The sequence below is a fragment of the Taudactylus pleione genome, unplaced genomic scaffold, assembly GCF_031769625.1.
Source record: "Taudactylus pleione unplaced genomic scaffold, aTauple2 ptg000095l, whole genome shotgun sequence".
NCBI classification, from domain to species: Eukaryota; Metazoa; Chordata; class Amphibia; order Anura; family Myobatrachidae; genus Taudactylus; species Taudactylus pleione.
The window spans coordinates 6,541,852-6,560,987 of record NW_028284497.1 but is presented as its reverse complement, the minus strand read 5'-3'; the positions used below and the strand labels follow the sequence as shown (position 1 = coordinate 6,560,987).

The 19,136-nt window shown below is 39.8% G+C and overlaps 1 protein-coding gene across 2 annotated transcripts; it reads left to right on the top strand.

Moving 5' to 3' along the window:
• The first annotated feature begins 700 nt into the window (after positions 1 to 700).
• On the top strand, positions 701 to 18,328 carry LOC148526545 (Fc receptor-like protein 5). Of its 2 annotated transcripts, none has more exons than XM_088470217.1 (9): positions 701 to 794; positions 1,023 to 1,173; positions 2,516 to 2,806; positions 3,563 to 3,853; positions 5,163 to 5,450; positions 9,356 to 9,664; positions 10,046 to 10,162; positions 13,070 to 13,110; positions 15,427 to 18,328. In XM_088470217.1, exons 2-9 carry the CDS (start codon positions 1,104 to 1,106, stop codon positions 15,451 to 15,453), a joined length of 1,434 nt encoding a protein of 477 aa, XP_088326343.1. In that variant the 5' UTR covers positions 701 to 794; positions 1,023 to 1,103; the 3' UTR covers positions 15,454 to 18,328. The 2 variants fall into 2 exon arrangements, with proteins under 2 accessions (XP_088326343.1, XP_088326341.1); XM_088470215.1 differs by having other exon boundaries at positions 701 to 848.
• The last annotated feature ends 808 nt before the right edge of the window (positions 18,329 to 19,136 follow it).

Here is a 19,136-nt window from a genome sequence, read left to right as displayed (position 1 = left end):
TAAAATAAATTTGTAAAAGCAGATAATGAAAACAAGTCTGTAGATCCACTTAAAGTATACCGTTCTTTACATTTGTATATGAATATGTTAAAATTATTCTGAGAATAGTACACTCTATCCTGTATGGTTACTATAATTTATGATGGTAATTAATCCTTATATTATGAAGAGTTACAGTATGTTAAATTGAATTAATCACTCAGTAGAATAAAACTGTATTATCAAGTCCCTATGGATTGTAACTTTTTATCTTGCGTTAGATAATTGTATCAGTAAGTATTACTAACTTTAATATGACTAACCCCATAAAGTTCCACTGCCTTATCAGCTGACATTATAGAGAGTCCCTATTTGTTATTTATCACCTCAGTGCTCTGCTTATTCAGGTAATGATAAGTCACTATTTCCAAAGTAAAAGATGGGTGCAAAAGGGCATATACTGTACTACATATGTGTGAATATTTCTATATTCTATATATGTACACATGTGTCTATACTTGAGTGGGATATTGTTCTATATAAAAGTGTGCATACATTGTATATACTATATAAGTGTGTCTTTCCACATTACTCTTGTTGTTATCATGCTTCCTCTGCTGCTCTTCCCTTCCTGTTTTGGTCCTGCAGCCCAAATTGCCAGCAGGAGATTCCTTTATAACAATACAGCTCCTCCGGCCTCTGTCCTGCTCTTGGCTGCTGTCCCAGATGGGTAAGGAGGGAAGGAGCGGTGACCAACACCCCAAAGAAATATCACATTAACCTGAAACAAAGATTGTAAGACAGCAAGCACAAAGGTAATCTCACAGATGAGTAGGAAAAATCAGCAAGGACTGCATATGAAATGAATGGTAGGTCCCAGTTTATAAACGTAATATTGCAGTACTGTAATAATGTATTTTTAGCTATATAGGAAAATGATGTAATGGTTGAGAATTACTGTTGTACTTTACAAAGACAGAGGAAGACAGATCTTTAAAGCAAGAGTTTAGCATGTTTATAACAAAGTCTTTTTTTATGCTTAGGGTCTCAGCGATGGACTGAAGCTGCTCTATGTCTCACCAAGGATGTTATAACTAGTCTGGACTTTACCTTATGCCTGCACCATGCACAACCTCCTCCCAGTCTGCTTCCATTTGTGGCTTTATCTATTGGCGGAGCTCTGCGTATATGAAGGTCGGTGTACCAATCCATTTCCCAATCTGCATGTGCATTATTTGTTTATTTACAGTTGTATTCATAGTGCACACATACTGTATTACGCAGAGCTTTACAGAGCATAGTTACTCATTCACATCAGTCCCTACCCAAGTGGAGTTTCCAATCTATAATCCCTACCACATGGGCACATACACTAGGGTTAAGTTTTTGCAAGTCAGTCAACCTACCAGTATGTTTTTCGATTGACGAAGGAAACCAGAGTATATGGAGGAAACCCATACAAACATAGGAAAAACATACACAACACCACTCATACTGTATATGGTCCTGGGTGTCAGAACAATGACACTGACTACTAGAGCTATAGTACAATGGCACTCAGATATCTAGATCCATAGCACAATCATACTCTGATATACACAGGATTATAGAACAATGGCACACTGGTAATTGGTATCCCAGCGGAGAAATGTTGAGTGCCATTGATTTACATATGACCCTGCAGTAACTTAATATCCATGCGTATCCACTATCTTAAAGCATGTCATAGAGTGGATCCTGGAGCCTGGTACATTGCAGTGACTGTTATTTTCCAAGCACAGCCTGTAAAGTGACAGTTAGGAGCTGATTGATTGGTACTTTATCTCCTCCCACTTTCTCTCTCTCAAAAGCACATAGGGCAGTCACGCAGTATGTCAGTCAAGTCTGACCAGCCACAAACACTGCAGCTCTCTTGACACACAGAGAGCTCTCATGCTGTGAAAGAGATCGCAATGGCTAATTTATGCACGCCCATGAAACGGCATTTAAGCAGTCAGACACTCTTGCATTATTCTAACCACCCCAACCCCATTACCTCCCCCAAACTCTGACTACCTGTCACTCACTATGTGAGTGTCGCAATGCAATTGCTGTGTGCACAGTGTGGGTTTCGCAAATGTGCAATGGCAAACAATTGCTCGATCTGTGTAAAAATTGGCTTTGTGAAAATCTCTGAATCAGGCTCACAGTCTATGAAATGACAGCTAGGAGCTGATTGGTTGGTACTTTATCTCTCTCCACTTTTTCTCTGTCCAAGGATTAGTACATCTCCCTCCAGTGAGTTGCAACTTGCACTAATATAACCCATGTCATGTCACAAACTAATGCATTTGCTTCCCTTCACTCGTTTGCAATTTAAGTTGTAGTTTATAACCAATAGTACCCTATATCCTTGTAAAACCAATTTCTTAACTGCAACTACTGTATAGCACCATGTAATAACAAAGAGTCTATAACTTCTATAATGCATGATTACATTGCAAAGTCCTTCCCAAAAAATAAAAATGTGTCCTGAAAACAATTGTTTGTTTTCCAGCCTTTCTTCAGCGTCCAAACATTTCCTTCTCAGCCAGTTATACCACATACCTGACCGGAGAACCTGTCTCTCTTATATGTCAAGTTACAACTGACCGCAAAATACATGGATACAAATTCTTCAGGAATAATCAAGAACTTTATAGGATGGGAATATTGTCTGTTAACAGGCACAATATAAACAATGTGAAAACAAGTGATGCTGGGTTCTACACTTGTCTCTACTGGGTATCCGACTCCAGAGGAAAGGAAGAGTCAGATGTCAGCGTTCCTGTGTCGCTCTCTGTGCTGGGTAAGTACAGTACCTGTTGTGTGTTATCTTTAATAGGACAATTATCTGTGCTTCCTTCTTCCATTTATTCTGGTCCTGAAATGTGGCCTGAGGATTTCTGCATTGCGTGTATTGGAAGAATTAAAGCAATGATGTGTGTTATCTGCAGGGGATACTTTGTATATTGTCTGATAGGGAAATTATTGCAGTGTAATAAAGCGCTAACATGCAAGCAGCTGTCTAATGCTGGCTCCCCAGATTCCTACAGTCTCCACTTGCTCACATACTGTAGGAGTAAGAGATTCACACTCCATTTAATATAGTGCAGCATGAAACTCTATCAGTGACATTTCAGGGAATTATTTGTCACAATAGGGTATATTTACTAAAGTGTGTGTTTTTGGAAGTGGAGATGTCGCCCATAGCAATCAGACTCTAGCTATTATCTTCTAGAAGGTATTCGATAAATGTTAAGTAGAATCTGATCGCTTGCTTTGGGCAACATCTTTACTTTGAAAAACCCGCACTTTAGTAAAAATACACCAATATCTCATAGGCCAGAAAAATGTTGGTAGGATTATTATGTTGTAGGTATACAGCACATCACAGTAAGTGGAGCTATAAAATCGTTATACGGGAACATTTTTACACAGCAATATGTGAATGTACAGTAAGTGACTCCGAAATGAAAAGAAAAAATTCACAGGATAGTAATATACATTGTATATACATTTTGTTTTGATATCAGACCTTAAGAAACATTTTTCCATTTTTTAGATCAACCATCGACGCCCTTTCTGCTAATACAGCCAAAACAATCACTGTACTTCGAAGGAGAATCTGTGACTGTGAAATGTGAACATCCGCCCATCACATTCCATGCTATTTATAATTTTCACAAAGATAACAGCAAACTAGACAGCTACCATGACACTTCAAAGTCTGAGCACCACATATCCAGCCTGAGCACAAAGGATTCTGGGACCTATTACTGCCAATATTGGGTATCAGGACATCAGAGGACTATAATGTCATCTGAGAGCGATCCACAAACTATTACTGTTACAGGTATAATATTGATATTATCAATGGGAAAGATAGCTAATATAGGCTTAATACAAGTTTTTGCATCATGGTGAAGCAGAGGATTTCTAGAGGAAGGTGTTCTATGCATGCCACCAGAGTTGACATTACTTCTTGCAAGGAGCATGGCTATTACTTTAGCCAGAGTTAGACAACATTCCAAACCCTTCCCAGCTGCATGCACTACTCTCCAATACTATGCCAGCAGCTTATTGTTCAAGACTAGAGCAGCATGGGACATACTGTACCTCTCAGTTGTGCTTGATGTTGTGACATATTCCTGACTGCCCCAAAGTCAAGGCACCAGCACCCACCCCAGACCCTCCAACATGACCGCATCCGCAGGTACAAAATGCTCTGCTCCTGGACTTTCCACTTACTTTATAATTGCAGTCACCTGTGTTGGACTAGTCAATTGATAATAAAGGTGTTTCAACATAGGTGATGGCAATCATAAATTAGGTGGGAAGTTTAGAGGAGACCATTTTGTAGGTGGTGGTAGGGGTCATGTTTGAAGGTATGCTACACCATTATGTGCTGCAGGTGTTCTGGGCATGTGGAAACCACCCAAGTTTGCGCCTGTAAATGATACTTAGTCATGGAACACTACACCCCAAAATAAGTCAAGTAGCAATAATCTAAAACATGCACTATGAATACTGGGAGATTTTTCTGAAAATATGTAAAAAGCATTAATGTGATGTAGTTTATAGTTAGACAGTGTCAGTAACATGCATAACTCTGCTCATAGTTGCTACCCATCTAAGATAATTTTACAAGTCACATGCAGCCATAGTCTAAGCACTGCTTACCTGAGCCATTGTCCAACTTTATATATTGAAGAAATTGATCCTTGGACTCATATTAAACTGGGAAATAATGTACAGGTATGACATCATTTTAACTGTCTGCTTTAGGCATAAATAAGTGTTTACTTCTGCCTAATTCTAATTCCTGACATATAAAACTTTAAGGGGTCTATTTACTAAGCAGTGTTAGGAGACAGAGTGAAAAGTGATAAGAAAGTGATAAGGTGCCAGCCAATCAGCTCCCAACTGTCATCTCACAGACTGTGTTTGAAAAATGAAAGTTGGGAGCTGATTGGCTGGCACCTTATCACTTTCTTATCACTTTTCACTCTGTCTCCTAACACTGCTTAGTAAATAGACTCCTAAATCACAACTATCAGGTTTCAGCATCACCTCATTGTTCTGTTGTAAATCAGACTTGGTGGAGAAAAGAGATTTGTTTCTTTGTTTTTATTGTTCAACTTTAAGTCAAATTCTTTTTGCAGCTTTGTCTACCTCCCCGTTGTTGAACTTCCTGCCCTCCTACTTGACATTCATAAAGGGAGAAAACCTGACCATGGAGTGTGTGGCTCCTTCACCAGTTCATGTAACCTTGTACCGCTTCTATAAGGAGGGGCAGGAGTTCAAAGGACCATCATCACACAAAGGGTTGTACACAGTGCAGAATGTGACAAAAGAGGAACAGGCAGAATATACTTGTATCTACTGGAGCTCAACGAGCAGCAGAGAAATCCCATCCACTCAGAGTGCTGCACGAGAGATATACGTAATAGGTGAGCCGGGTAACTGTTTAGATGTGTGAGAGGGTAAAGGAGTTGCACATGAACATCACTTGTCTTGTAAATCTTGTAATACAGCTGAATGCAGAGAAAAAAGACAGAGAAAGAAAAGCAAAACCTAAATGTAACACCTCATGACAGATAGGATTGTCTCAAACTTAAAGGCACTGGGGAAAGAGGGGGCATAAGAAAGTCCTTCTTAAGTGTTAAGAATTTTGTTTATGTTTATTTGTTATTATTTTTATCAAACCATCAGTGTAGTGTGTTTTGTGGAAAATATTAATACCGGACAGCTATGAAGATGCATAATTCTAAATTCTATAATTTTTGTGTAATCATTTATTCATTGGCTAATGCAGAACACAAAGTGCCTGATTCAGAGCTGCTAGCTGCTGGCGAGCGCTCGCTCTGAATAAGGGCGTGTTTTTTTTTTCTCCAGGCCACACGCAAAGCTGTGGGTGACCCACAGCTTGTGCGAGTGGCCTGGAGTCCGTTGTGATTATCGCGACCATCGGGCTTGCGACGAGACCCTGTGGTAGGGTCTCAGCTCCCGCAAGCCAGAGTGGACTTCCTGCTCTAATAGTGATGTCAGTAGGTCCGCCTCAAACGCCCGAGTGGACATCCTGCTCTAATAGCGATGTCAGTAGGTCCGCCCTCAAACGCCCGAGTGGACTTCCTGCTCTAATAGTTATGTCAGTAGGTCCGCCCTCAAACGCCAGGCGTTCCTTTGGGAACCCCCTCCCCGCCTACAAAACGGGGCGAGCTGTCACTCACATCGACAGCCGCCCCGTCTTGTAGCGAGCCCCGCAGCTCATCTGGGCTCGCGCATGCACACGCTGGACGCAGCGCATGCGCAGACCATAAACATCGAGCCGCTTGCGAGTGCTCTGCACTTGCGAGCGGCTCTGAATGAGGCCCAATGTGTGAAGATAGCACATTGGCCACATATGGTGCACAATTTTGTACAAATCTTTATCATTTGATGACCAGGCCTTAAATGTAGAATTTCTGACCCATGCACAAAGCAGTTTGAGGCCATCTCTAGCATCCTACATAAAACAGTGTAGGTGGGTGCAGTGGTAGGTCATCGGTGAGGAAGTGGCACGTGACAAGTTTCTATGAGGTAGCTCTATTATTTTGATTAGTTTGTTTCATAGAACAATTAAACCACTAAATTTATATGTATGAAGCATCAAGCAAATAAAGATTATAAACAACCAAAAACAATAATTAACTTTATACTTCCCTGTGACTGTTTTACTCAAACAATTTGCCAATTTGCCTGATTGCAGTGCGCTTGCTTAAAGGACAAAGGGATCTATTTACTAAACATTACATGGAGATAAACCCATTAGATGGAGATAAAGTAGCAGCCAATCAGCTCCTAACTGCCATGTCATAGGCTGTGTCTAAAAAATAACAGTTAGGAGCTGGTTGGCTGGTACTTTATCTTCGTTCACTTTATCTTCATCCAAGGCTTAGTAAATAGACCCCTTAAATCCTAAGGACTTAGAGGGATATTTATGAAAGCTTGGACAGAGATACAATTGTGAAAAAGAAAGTACCAACCAATCGGCTCTTAACTGTCATTTTTCAAACACAATCTGTAAAGTGACAGTTAGGAGCAGATTGGCCCCCTCAATCATTTAATTAAAGACAAACACTCAGGGCCATAACTAGGGTAGTGCGACATGTGCCATTGCCATGTGACACTATCTTATGTCCCCATTTAAAAAGTTAAGGGGGGGGAGGGGGTGCCAATGCTTTCTCTGGCACAGGGCACGATAAAGTCTAGCTATGGCTCTGCAAACACTTACTGTATGTGCAGAGTCTTCTTGGTACCACAGTATGGGGAAGGATACTGCAAGACAGCAGCCAGGTGCCAGAACTTTCTGGTAGTCTCCAGTTGGAAAACACAAAGCAACGTACTACAGAAATTATGACCATCACACAGATTTTAAAAATTAAATTTTATTTAAACACAAATTATACATTGTCCCACCTTACCTTAAAAAAATAAAATGTTTTCTCAGTCTAATATAGTCCAAGCAGTGACTGTGCTTTAACTCAACCAAGTGACAACATTGTTCTCAATCATCTTTCATGTACTGTACTGTATTATGCTGTAATCCAAGATAAATGATAATATGAAAATGTACTCAATCAGCCAGTCCCTAAACAATGCCACCTAGTGCCATTCAGCTCTAAAAGACTCAAACCAGAAGCACCAAACCATCCAAAGAGGAGGGTACTTGGGTAATACTTTCAATTTGTTTCTACCATTTCCCTTGTGTTTGAATGGTGAAAACTGCAGTACCAGTAAATGAAATACATAGGAAATAGTGGAAATAAATTGTTGTAACCTTTTAGAAGATAGTCAGTAAGACTTATTTACAAATGTTCAAATGAACATTGAAAATGCTCTTTTTATGTGTTATATGCCTGGTTACTGAATAAATGCATCTATTTCATCAGCTTTTGCATAGATTTTCAGTCCTAGGGGGTCATGCCTATGCAAGTGCAAACATTTTCACCATCTGTGAGAAGAGTAGGGTGGGATAGTGGCGCTTCTTGCTAAATGCAGATTAGGTTATGAGTGTACCTACTCCCGCATTCAAAAATTAGATTATTTAAAATAGGACACGCATGCTTTTTACTCCCTACAAAGGGACATTTGTCTATAGATTCATTTGGATTCGTTGTTCACAGTTTAGCTGCTCTTTTGTGGAAAAGCTAATTTCTAGGCACAGATTAACCTGCGTAATGTATAAATGTATAAACACACAATAGTGACAGAAGGAATTAAGGATATGAATGAGGCTAAACTAAGCAGGTTTTTAGGAGAAATGTAAAGACTGAAGTGGATTGTCCCTATGCCTTAGTAAGCAGGTCCTGAGCACTTTTAGATAGATCAACACAATGTTAGTGCTTCAAGAGCATGCACCTTGAGATGTGTATAATGCACAACAAAGGCACATGTAGCTTATTTCATTAGGGAGTGCACCCCTGGGAAGTCTAGAAAGGGATACTCTGCACCAGGGCATGCCACTAGAGGGGTGTGTCTAGCACTGCCTCCAGTGGCTAGCAGCACCCGGGGGCATAGCTAGCATCACCCAAGGGGGTGTATTTAGCACCCCCTCTCATCAACTTGTCCCCTGTATTATTTCCCACACAATCTCCCACCATATCATCATATCATCTATCAATTCTTAAAAGAAATATATTATACAGTACATGGTCAACTCACTCACTAGGACATGATGTGAAGGGAGGGTGCTGCTCATCAGAATGCCAGTGACATCTTGTAATTTTGCTGACAAGCATGGGCAGGGTATCAAACATTAGGTTGTGCCTGGACCTACGCAGTGCAACAGACTGTTTTACAGAGGTGCAAGGTTCCAGTGACACAGGGGTCTATTTACTAAGCCTTGGAAGGATATAAAGTGAATGGAGATAAGGTACCAGCCAATCAGCTCCTAACTGTCATGTCACAGGCTGTGTTTGAAAAATTACAGTTAGGAACTGGTTGGCTGGAACCTTATCTCCGTTGACTTTATCTCCTTCCAAGGCTTAGTAAATACACCCCACAATCTCTGAATGCGGTTTTGCTTCACTATACTGCATAATGCCATTCTACAATATATTAGCAAATCCTTATTTTGAAAACTTTATAATCTCTGATTAGAGCTGGTAAAACAATGCTAAATAAATGTAGTTGCATAATGAGGCTGGTGTAGGACTGGAGACACTTGAGGCCAAATTCTGAAGGTGAAAAGTGTAGCCAAATATGGAATCAGGAGAATGTTTCATGAATAAGATTTGAAAGTGTTGCTCATCTCCAGCGATAGAGATATTATTACCATAGCATGATCATGTTTTATGTTTTGTTTTGATGACAGATCCCATACGTCCACCCTTACTGTCTGTAGATCCTCCAAGCGGTAGGATCTGGGATGGAGGCAATATAACTCTATTCTGTACAACACCTGCAGAGTACGCAAGGACTACATTCTACTTTCTTAACGATACAGATGATATAATAAGTGTATCAACATACAAAACACAGAGAAGAGCAGCAGTAACCATCAACATGAAGAAAAATAATAATACCTCCACTCCCAAATACTGCTGTCAGTACAAAGCGGAGATCAAAGGACGCTACCTGCTGTCACAGAAGAGTCCTCAAATTGAGATAATAGTAATAACAAGTATGTAGCAGCAATGTCTACTGGGAATATAAATAACAATGCTTCACTTGATAAAGGTTAGGTACATCATTCTAAGGGGTAAATTTACTAAGGTGACAGTTTTCAGAACTGGAGATGTTGCCCATGGCAACCAATCAAATTTTACTTAACATTTAACTAGCACCTTCTAGAAGATTATAGCTAGAATCTGATTGGTTGCTATGGGCAACATCTCTACTTCTAAAATCTTTCACTTTAGTAAATTTACCCCTAAATGTGTTAAGAAAAAGTAATGGGTTGTGATGTTCAATCTTTGATCATGTGTTTAATTACACCCTAAACGTATGCTTCAAATAATACTCTGAAACACAGTGACCTTTGTATTCTGTTTTTAATCCTCAGATGGATCTTTGCTGTGGCTGATAGCTATTGTCGTTGCTGCTGGGATTGTTGTATTGATCATAATTGTTAGTTTGATCTTCTGGGTTCTACGGTCTAAACGGACTAAGAGTCAACAGTGTAAGTGGAGGGAAAATAGAATTTTTTATATAAAATAAGTATATCCATGTACCTGGCACCCTAAAAATATCTGACCTTTCGTCATATGTATGTGAACATAAAAGCAAAAGCAGTAATAGTGTTTGTACTCAGGAGTTATTATCATGGAGCAAAGTTTTGTCAACATGTATGGGACTTTATGAAAAAACAAAAAAGTAATTTGTAATACAAAGAACTCACTAACTAATTTTAACTATATGATAATCAAAATTCAAAGTCCATTTTTTATTACAAATATAATAAAATCAAAAGGGGATATAATTTTCTTTCATTCATACCATAATGTAAGATACTGTAGTTTTGTGTTAGGGAAAAGATAAAGGTAAATATTATTGTACTAACAATTGCAGTTTATCAATTAATAAGGTTCCCTGGTTTGTTATATTATGACTCATTAATAAGGTAACAATTTGCAGTACATGTTTATCATTCCTAAATCAATATTATAGCCAAAGCACCCATCTTTAAATACTTATTTTAGTGATTCCTACATTATTCTGTTACATTCCACAATATGGATCAAATGTGCCCTAGTTTTTACATGTAGTACCCTTACTCTTGTATCAATAAACATAGTGACAATAATTTATTAAAATAACAATTTCTATGCACATTATCTATGATATTGTGAGATATGACACAAGAAATGTCTCACAAAATCCACTATCCTCATTGTCCCTCACCTTACTCCCTAATGCAACGACTCTAACCTTCTCTCTAACCTGCACCTTCACTCTCTACTAATTGATTTTAACTTCTAAGCTTCTCCCTCCCTCTCTCTCCCTCTCTCTCTCTCTCTCTCTCTCTCTCTCTCTCTCCATCCTCTCTCTCTCTTATAATTTTCATTTCATGTTCTCTCAAGTCACTACAATACCTCGCTCACGTTGCCTCACTCTGTCACTTCTATCTGAGGCTGCTTCTCTTTGCCTTTGCTGAAGCCTGAACAATAGTAACCATACCAGGAACTATACCACTAATGTCATCTATAGATGGTGTAAGTGGTACAGGGGTCTATTTACTAAGCAGTGTTAGGAGAAGTGAAAAGTGCAGAGCGAAAAGTGATAAGGTGCCAGCCAATCAGCTCCCAAGTGCCATTTCACAGGCTGTGTTTGAAAAATGACAGTTGGGAGCTGTTTGGCTGGCACCTTATCACTTTTCACTCTGCACTTTTCACTTCTCCTAACACTGCTTAGTAAATAGACCCCATTGTCACAAACAGCTGTTTGTTAAATACTGAATAGGGCTCCTAACCGCCTTAGTGAGTGCTAAGGGGTTATGGCTCGTTTATAAATGGAGCTCTGAAGTACCTTTCTAGAATCTTCCCTATATTTATCTCTACATTTTCTATAAAGTGCACCTCAAATGACATCACCATTTGTTACTTCTCTCTCTCTCTCTCTCTCTCTCTCTCTTCACTTTTGATAATTCACTGTTATGTGACTTTCTCCTCTGGCAACTACATTTAGAGGTTGTCTGTTCTTGGCAGTAGCTCATGCTGCTATAGCTCTTATTGCTTCACCTCTTATCCAGGAGGAATAATACCAAGATGTATTAGCATCTCAGCCACCACAGTGAGGGAAAGAAAACTCGGAATCAGTATGAAATACCGCCGGCCCTGTGGCCGACAGTTCGAATCCCGGCAGCGCCTGGCCGACAAAAGCAGAGTTCCCAGCAGCAGAAGACCGACAGCGCTGGAAATCCCGATCGTCCTTAAGGTAAGTATCTACTAACCTAAGCCCCTAACCCTCCTTAGAGGTGCCTAACCCCAACCTCCCCCCCAAGTGCCAAACACTAATCCCCCCTCTAAGTGCCTAACCCCCCCTTCCCCGCTGCCTAAACCTAAGTCACCCGGGGGGGGTGCCTAACCCTAAGTCCCCCCCCGTGGGTGCCTAACCCTAACCCTCCCTCTCCCTAGCCTAACCCTAACCCTCCCGGTGGGGGGCTCTAACCCTTAGTCCCCCCCGGGTGCCCTAAACCTAACCTTCCCCCCCGCGGCTGTCCGCTGGCGACGCCCGTCATCCCTTCAATCGGGATGCCGGGCGCCAGTCTCCCGGCGTCGGGTAAATGACAGGCGTCTAGATATAGACGCCGGTCATTTATCCCACGCCGGGATAACGCAATCGGGAAACTCCTCTCTCCGGTGAACCCTGCAAGTCCAGCAGAGCATCAGCCTAGTGCTCATGTGCTGTGTCTTGCCTCCTGGCCATCCCCAATGCACTTTGTAAACATCGTAAGATCTCGTGGGCAGACAGCTCGCTACAGAGGCCACCACACACATACCAGCAGGTAATCTTGCTGATATGTGAAAAAAAGATATGCTACAAAGCTTGCTCTTATTGTTTTATAGTAACATCTGCATGATTTTACATCACCATACACAAAATCACTAGATGTTTGCAGATACCATAGAGAAAAGTGATTTTCTCTACATTATCCGCGTTCATACATGTCGATGTTCATTGTAGGTGTCAAATAACACTGGTTTTAGGGCATTTGACCATTATAACCCCTTTCTACAGCTCCCCCTGTGTGCCTTTCGGGATAATGTATTGCACATGTTCAAAATAGGGGTGAGCGGGTTCGGTTTTACTCGGTTTTACCCGGATCTTTTTATTGGCTATCGCCGAACATGTGTTTTGGATAGCGAATAAAATCGAGCCAAATTTGCGGTAAAGTGGCGATAAGAACCGAGTAAAACCGAGTAAAACCGAACCCGCTCACCCCTAGTTCAAAAGTGAGTTTGCTATAAAAATAGGGTATGAACATTTTTTAAATATTGAGGCAATATTTATTTTGATTTGACATGGTGACCAAATGTGCTGGAGATTGTATACATTAAGGCACTCCTTTTTCCTCCCTTTGTTACAGATTCTCCAGAAGATGCGGAAGAGCCCAAGACAATTTGTGAAGTAAGCAAACTGTTTTCTGTAACACTTAGGGGACAGTTTTTCAAATGGCAAAATTGGCAGAAAATCAGATGTTTTCACTAGCGATCTCAAGATGACGATAACAGATGAGTCTATTAAAATTAAAAAAAAATTTTTTAGTTTAGGAGTTAAATTGGATTTAAAGGGAAAATAATATAAAAACTAGTTTATTTTGAATTTAATATTATTGCCCCTTTAAATCCAGGGGTAGAAACCACTAAAGAAGTAGTGGCTTTGAAAAGTGCTGCTTAGTAAATTTTGCACTATGTCTCTTAGAAATGACAAGGGTTATTTGAGTGCCACTCAGACACAGGGATAAAGTTATACAGTATGTTTTGTAAGAAACAAAAATCTTTAATTATTAATTTATTCCACTTTAAAATTAAATGTTTTTATTTTATTTATTTTTGTTTTAGCAAAGAGCTAGGGATAACAATCATCCCCTAGTATTAATTATGTGTGCTGTTGTGTAATTCACAGAACACAACAGGGAGTGTTTTTTGTTATGTATATGACCCTTCATTACATTATTATTATGTACAAATAGGATAACACAATTTTCGCATTTACTAATTGACAAAGCCACATCTCTGTACTATTGGACTGCATAAGTATATACACTTTTAATCATGTCATAAATCAAGCAACATACTTGTGATGTACAGCTAGATGCATCTTGAGTTGTGCCCAACTGAACAGCCAGATGATGTTCAGAGAGGGCTTAGCGTAGACGTAGGCGGGATGTACTGAGGACAGAAATGCGGTAAAACCCAGGAAATGCAGTTTTCAGGGGTTTTACCGCATTTCTGATATGTACTTCGTCCCGGAGGGTAATGCCATCTTTAGATGGTGTTACCCAATAGAAGCCTATGGGCTTATTTTTGGGACGCCGCCTGAGAGGGATCCAATCAGATCCCTCCCAGCTCCCTCCAGGGAACACGTGTCCTTCCGCGCATGCGCAGAAGGATGCCAGAGGGACTTCCAGTCATAAACCCTGAAGTCCCTCTCTCGCAAAGGACAACTCTTACCGGGAGAGCTGTCCTTTGCAATTTTCTAGGTACAAATCAGCGATATTATCGCCAGTATGTACCCTATAATGGGCAATATGTACTGCAACGTGGATGCGCTGCTTAGAACATCCTGCCCAGAATGTCTGAAGCAAAGGTAACTATTATATACAGTCTGCTAGATAGTTTATATAGGAATGATTAGATATAGGACAGAGTGTATTTAATATCTAAAAAGTCCCCAAATGTGAATTTAAGTTTTATTTTATTGATCAATGGACAGGTTCAGAGCTAGGTCCGCTGATCATTATAGAATGCTGTGATTTTCTGACCACAATAGTGAAATGTTCTATATTCTTTCTGTGTGACAATGCAAGTGAATGGAGAGCATCATTCACTTGTCATGTGTCAACTGCTGTCATTTGCTGTTAGAGCTTTGAATGTGGCGTTGCTCAAGTGTGACAGTGGAATAATGCATCTCATTGATTCTCTTTAATGTTACACTATTGTCAGAGATCTTCTTTTTAGAACAGCAAAGCATTCATGTGACTCCTCTGCACACAGAACTCACCAGTGCAGAGTATCATGTTTTCAGATTTTTCATGAGCCACTTCTATTTTATATAAGTTTAGGGCAACATTTTTGTAGTGAAACAAATAGTATGAAAAAAAAAAAATGCTACCAATTTTTTTCATTCTTCTGTCATAACTCTAAAGTGCACATTCACAATAGAAAGTTACAACATAATATACAGTTCAAAGGGGCAGATTCAATTAACTATGAGTTGTGTCATGTGGTGTGTTCTCTTGGGTAAAGTACTTGAAATTATTAATTTAGAGACCCACCAGCCCAGCAGCTAATTGTATCTGCCCCATAGAATTTCATTTAACTTGAGTAAGATGCAAAGTTTGACCCAGCTTCCATATCAGGTTCCGCCAATACCATAGCTATATTTTACTGACAGTCACAATGTGCTTTGTGAGCATATTTTCAAATCTTCCATATTCCACGAATATTCATATAACTTGTAAGGGTGATAGAATCATATATGCTGACACATCTAGGGGTATATTTACTAAAGTGCGGGTTTTTAGAAGTGGATTTTATGCCCTTAGCAACCAATCAGATTCTAGTTATCATCTTCTAGAAGGTACTAGATAAATAATAGTCGAATCTGATACCTTTGTGTTGAATGCATTACTGCTAATAAACTAATTATACTAAAATGTTGTGATACCATGTCTCCTGGCCACATACTGTGTTTTTGACTTATTAATAATCTTTCTGCTAGAGGGGATGCAAGGTCACCTCACTGTAACATGCCTGGAAGAGACAAGAAGATGATATGGATTTTCAGAGAATGATGACATTTTTTTCCAGATTTCAACTGACTGACAAAAATGAAAAGGCAGCTACGGAATTTGGGAACAGTTAATACAGTATGAAGTATTTATTATTAAGTAAAGTTTTGGACTTTTATCATATAGTTCTGCTCACACCTGTAGTTTCTTACTCTAAAGGAAAATACAGCTTTATAGTCACTACTTCTAAACGATGTGAGAGACAACCAAAAGTGACTGATATTACCTTGGGAAGTAGAAGACATTTCATTCTCCAACTATAAAGTGATCTTGCTGAAAATAAAAAAAATACAATTTCAACATTACTAGCATTATGCATTGGATTTAACACAAATTGTACAAATGACCGGTATGTGGTCACCTCCTGTATCCAACCCTATATGACCAGTGCCACTCCATTAGGAATCTTCAAATAACAAAACACTATAGACTAGAGATCTGCGGTTCGGTTTTACTCAGATTTACTCGGATATGTTCGGAGAACTTGCGATAATTTGGCGATAAGAACCGAATAAAACCAAACCCACACATCTCTACCACAGACCAAATTCACAGCTCTCTAGTGTAGGGAATGTCAGTGCAGAATAAACCAGAATAGAGAAATAGATTAATGATATGGTATTATAAATATAAAGAGCTGTCTGTACTATAAATATTGGGTTCAGTGTATTGCACCCCTAATAAGTCCAGACACTTTCCATCTGATATGACCCAGCAAATAAGTACTACATAATATGAAATGGACGAAAATGACTTGTAACAAATGATATATTATTTAACCTAGGGGCTGCAGCTACCCCCCGATCCCATTAAAATCCCCTCCCCTCCCCCCAGTAAGTGTTAATTGGCAGTGGCTTCCTTATTGCTAATAACAGTCAGACAGGCAGTGCCAGGGGAGGTGTTTTCTCCCCCTGGGATTGCCAGTCCAGAATGCAATCAGCAGAGAGAGCACTTCCAAAGAGAAGTCACTCTCCTGCCTTGCCGTGAGCCCTATCCAGCTGCTATGGGCTACAGCTGATGCAGTCACTAGAAGCCAGTGCTTATGCACTTGCGCCATTCATGCAATGCATCTGGCGAGAGCCGAAGAGAGAAGAGGACAGAGCCAGCCGGGCTGCTACACTGGCAGCACCCCCAGCCAGGTAATGGTGGGAGTCGCCCCTGGTTTTCTTAAAAAAAATGGTGGGTGCAGCCCCTCGTGTTCTTAAAAAGAAAAAATGCAATGTGTATTGGTGGGGGTGGCGTAGCCTGTTTCACATTGTGATGTTCCAAACACTGTAAATTTTTAGCAATGATGCCCTTATTTTCACAATACATTAATAAAGTGCAGTTTCTTTTCTATCCCTTAATGATTGGGAATTTAGTATATCTCCATTGTCAGATGGGTATGTAATGCCAGCTGTCGGGGTGCCTCCTGTCAGAATACTGTCAGCGGCATCCCGATGTTTGGTATCCTGACAGGGGTTGGGTAAGTATACTTATACTTCCCCCTTACCCGCCTAACCCTAACCCTTCCTATTTGTAGCCTGACCCTCCCTGCCCCACACTCTAACCCTCCCCATTAGTGCCTAGCCCTAACCCCCCAATGGTATCTAATCCTAACCCTCCTCCCTAGGGGTGCCTGACCCTAACCTCCCCACAAAAAACCTAACTCTAGCCCCGCTACACTCCCTAAAACTAGCGGCCCGGATATGGGCTGGCATCCTTCGGCATTCCGGCATCAGGATTAAGATAGACGTGGGTATTTCAACGCCTATCTTATGTCCCTTGTCCGGGTTCTCCTCAGGGCCGCCGGTCTCATAACTACATCCCCTGCCTATCATGGTAACGAGTTAACAGTGCAATTGTATGAAATATATCAATATATATCAAATGAGGATAAATATATAAATTGTATTTGTAGTATATCTAAGTTTATTTACTTTCTATGTGTTTTACTGAAAAACACTGCACAAATCTTCCGGAGATCCAATGTGTTATAGAGGGAAAAGCTTCACTATTATAAACTCCTAAATGACCAGCTCCAGAGTAACAGTTGTATCCCTATAGTAGCAGTGTCTCCCAGATTGAAAGATAGAAAAATATAAATCTAGAGATCGATTTATACATATCTGGATTAGCTGAGCTGTGACATCACTACCTGCAATCTCAGTACGGATGGTTGCTACAAGTCACTTACATCGGGATTATCCAGATCGGGACCATCCATATCAAGACCGCAAGTATTGAATAGGGTAATCCTTTAGGATATTTTGTTGGAGTGCTTTACGCTTATTTTCTTTTGCTACTCAACAATTGTAATCACAATGACTTTCATCTCATCTCTCAGCACTTTTTATGTAAAGTTTATTTTTTCATATTTTGCTAAATGTATAACATTAATCCCAATTATGGGAATCATAACATATTGAATTTTGTAATAACAGCTACCCACAGGGTACTGAATTAAAAGGAAAATAAATGAATTAAGTTAGAATTTTTTAATGCTAAATGCAATAAAGTTTGAAGTTTTAATAATTATTTTGTTGACCAAAGTGCATCACACCCAAATGACTCAATGTATTTTCTTGTTTTTGCTAAGTGTTCCTGTCAAACTTTAAAAAGCATCTCCCTCATTTTTCTGTTCAGTGCAGAGAATGCTTTGCTGAAGCTCTCCTCTCCCAGTTTACCTCAGTTTACTGCTCTTTATGAATTATTTCTGGAAAGTCTTTTGTGGTTAAATTCCTGCCTTTTTTTGTGTGTCTGTTTCTTTATGATATCAATTAGAGAATTGTTGTAGGTGTTCCATAAAATTGTCCATTTAAACTATTTTATTGTTCTTATTTGTATCTGAACCAGAATATTTTGCTCATTCTAGGGGCAAATTTACTAAAGGTGGATTTTGGCTTTTGGTGTATTTATAGGTGATTTTCTGTGTGATTTCCAAATCAAGGATTTACTAAAGGCAAAATCGACTATAAATTCAACTATAAAACTGAATTCTGACCAAAATCGACCATCAACCAAACATTGATACTTTCACATAAACCGCTACAGGATTCTCTCACTTAGTACTTAGTATATATCGGATTGAATATAGACTTAAAATCGAATACAAATTCAACAGAAAAATCCTCAGAAAAATAGACTATTAAAAAACAGATGATTTTAGCTTCTAAACACCAATCTATTCGTAGAAACTTAATTATGCCTATAAAAGGAGACACAATCATATGGTGCACTGTGGCATGCACATTAACTCCTGACACTAGTTCTGCAGGATAATTCCTCATACTCATTATAATCCACATTTATAGATGACCCTCCTCGAGTGCTGCAAGCAGAGCACCTTTCCAGGCCCATCTCGTATTGACACAGCGACGGATGTCTGAAATATGCATCACACACTGGCGTGTGTCACGTTTTAAATGACCAATAGAAATCACTGCATCAACTGCTGCCTGCCGCATGGCCTGCTTTCCCTGCTTTGCAAGTGTGCATGGAAATAAAGTGAACAGAGATAAGGTACCAGCCGATCAGCTACTAACTGCCATGTCACAGGCTGTTTGCAAAATGACATTTAGGAGCTGGTTGGCTGGTACCTTATCTCTGTCCAATTTATCTCCTTCCAAGGCTTAGTAAATAGACCAGATACAGGGGCTCA

Coding starts and splice junctions, on each gene's coding strand:
- LOC148526545 (XM_088470217.1), top strand. CDS start 1,104: ATGCACAACCTCCTCCCAGTCTGCTTCCATTTGTGGCTTTATCTATTG. Junction 1,174..2,515: donor GGAGCTCTGCGTATATGAAG/GTCGGTGTACCA, acceptor TTTGTTTTCCAG/CCTTTCTTCAGCGTCCAAAC. Junction 5,451..9,355: donor ACGAGAGATATACGTAATAG/GTGAGCCGGGTA, acceptor TTTTGATGACAG/ATCCCATACGTCCACCCTTA.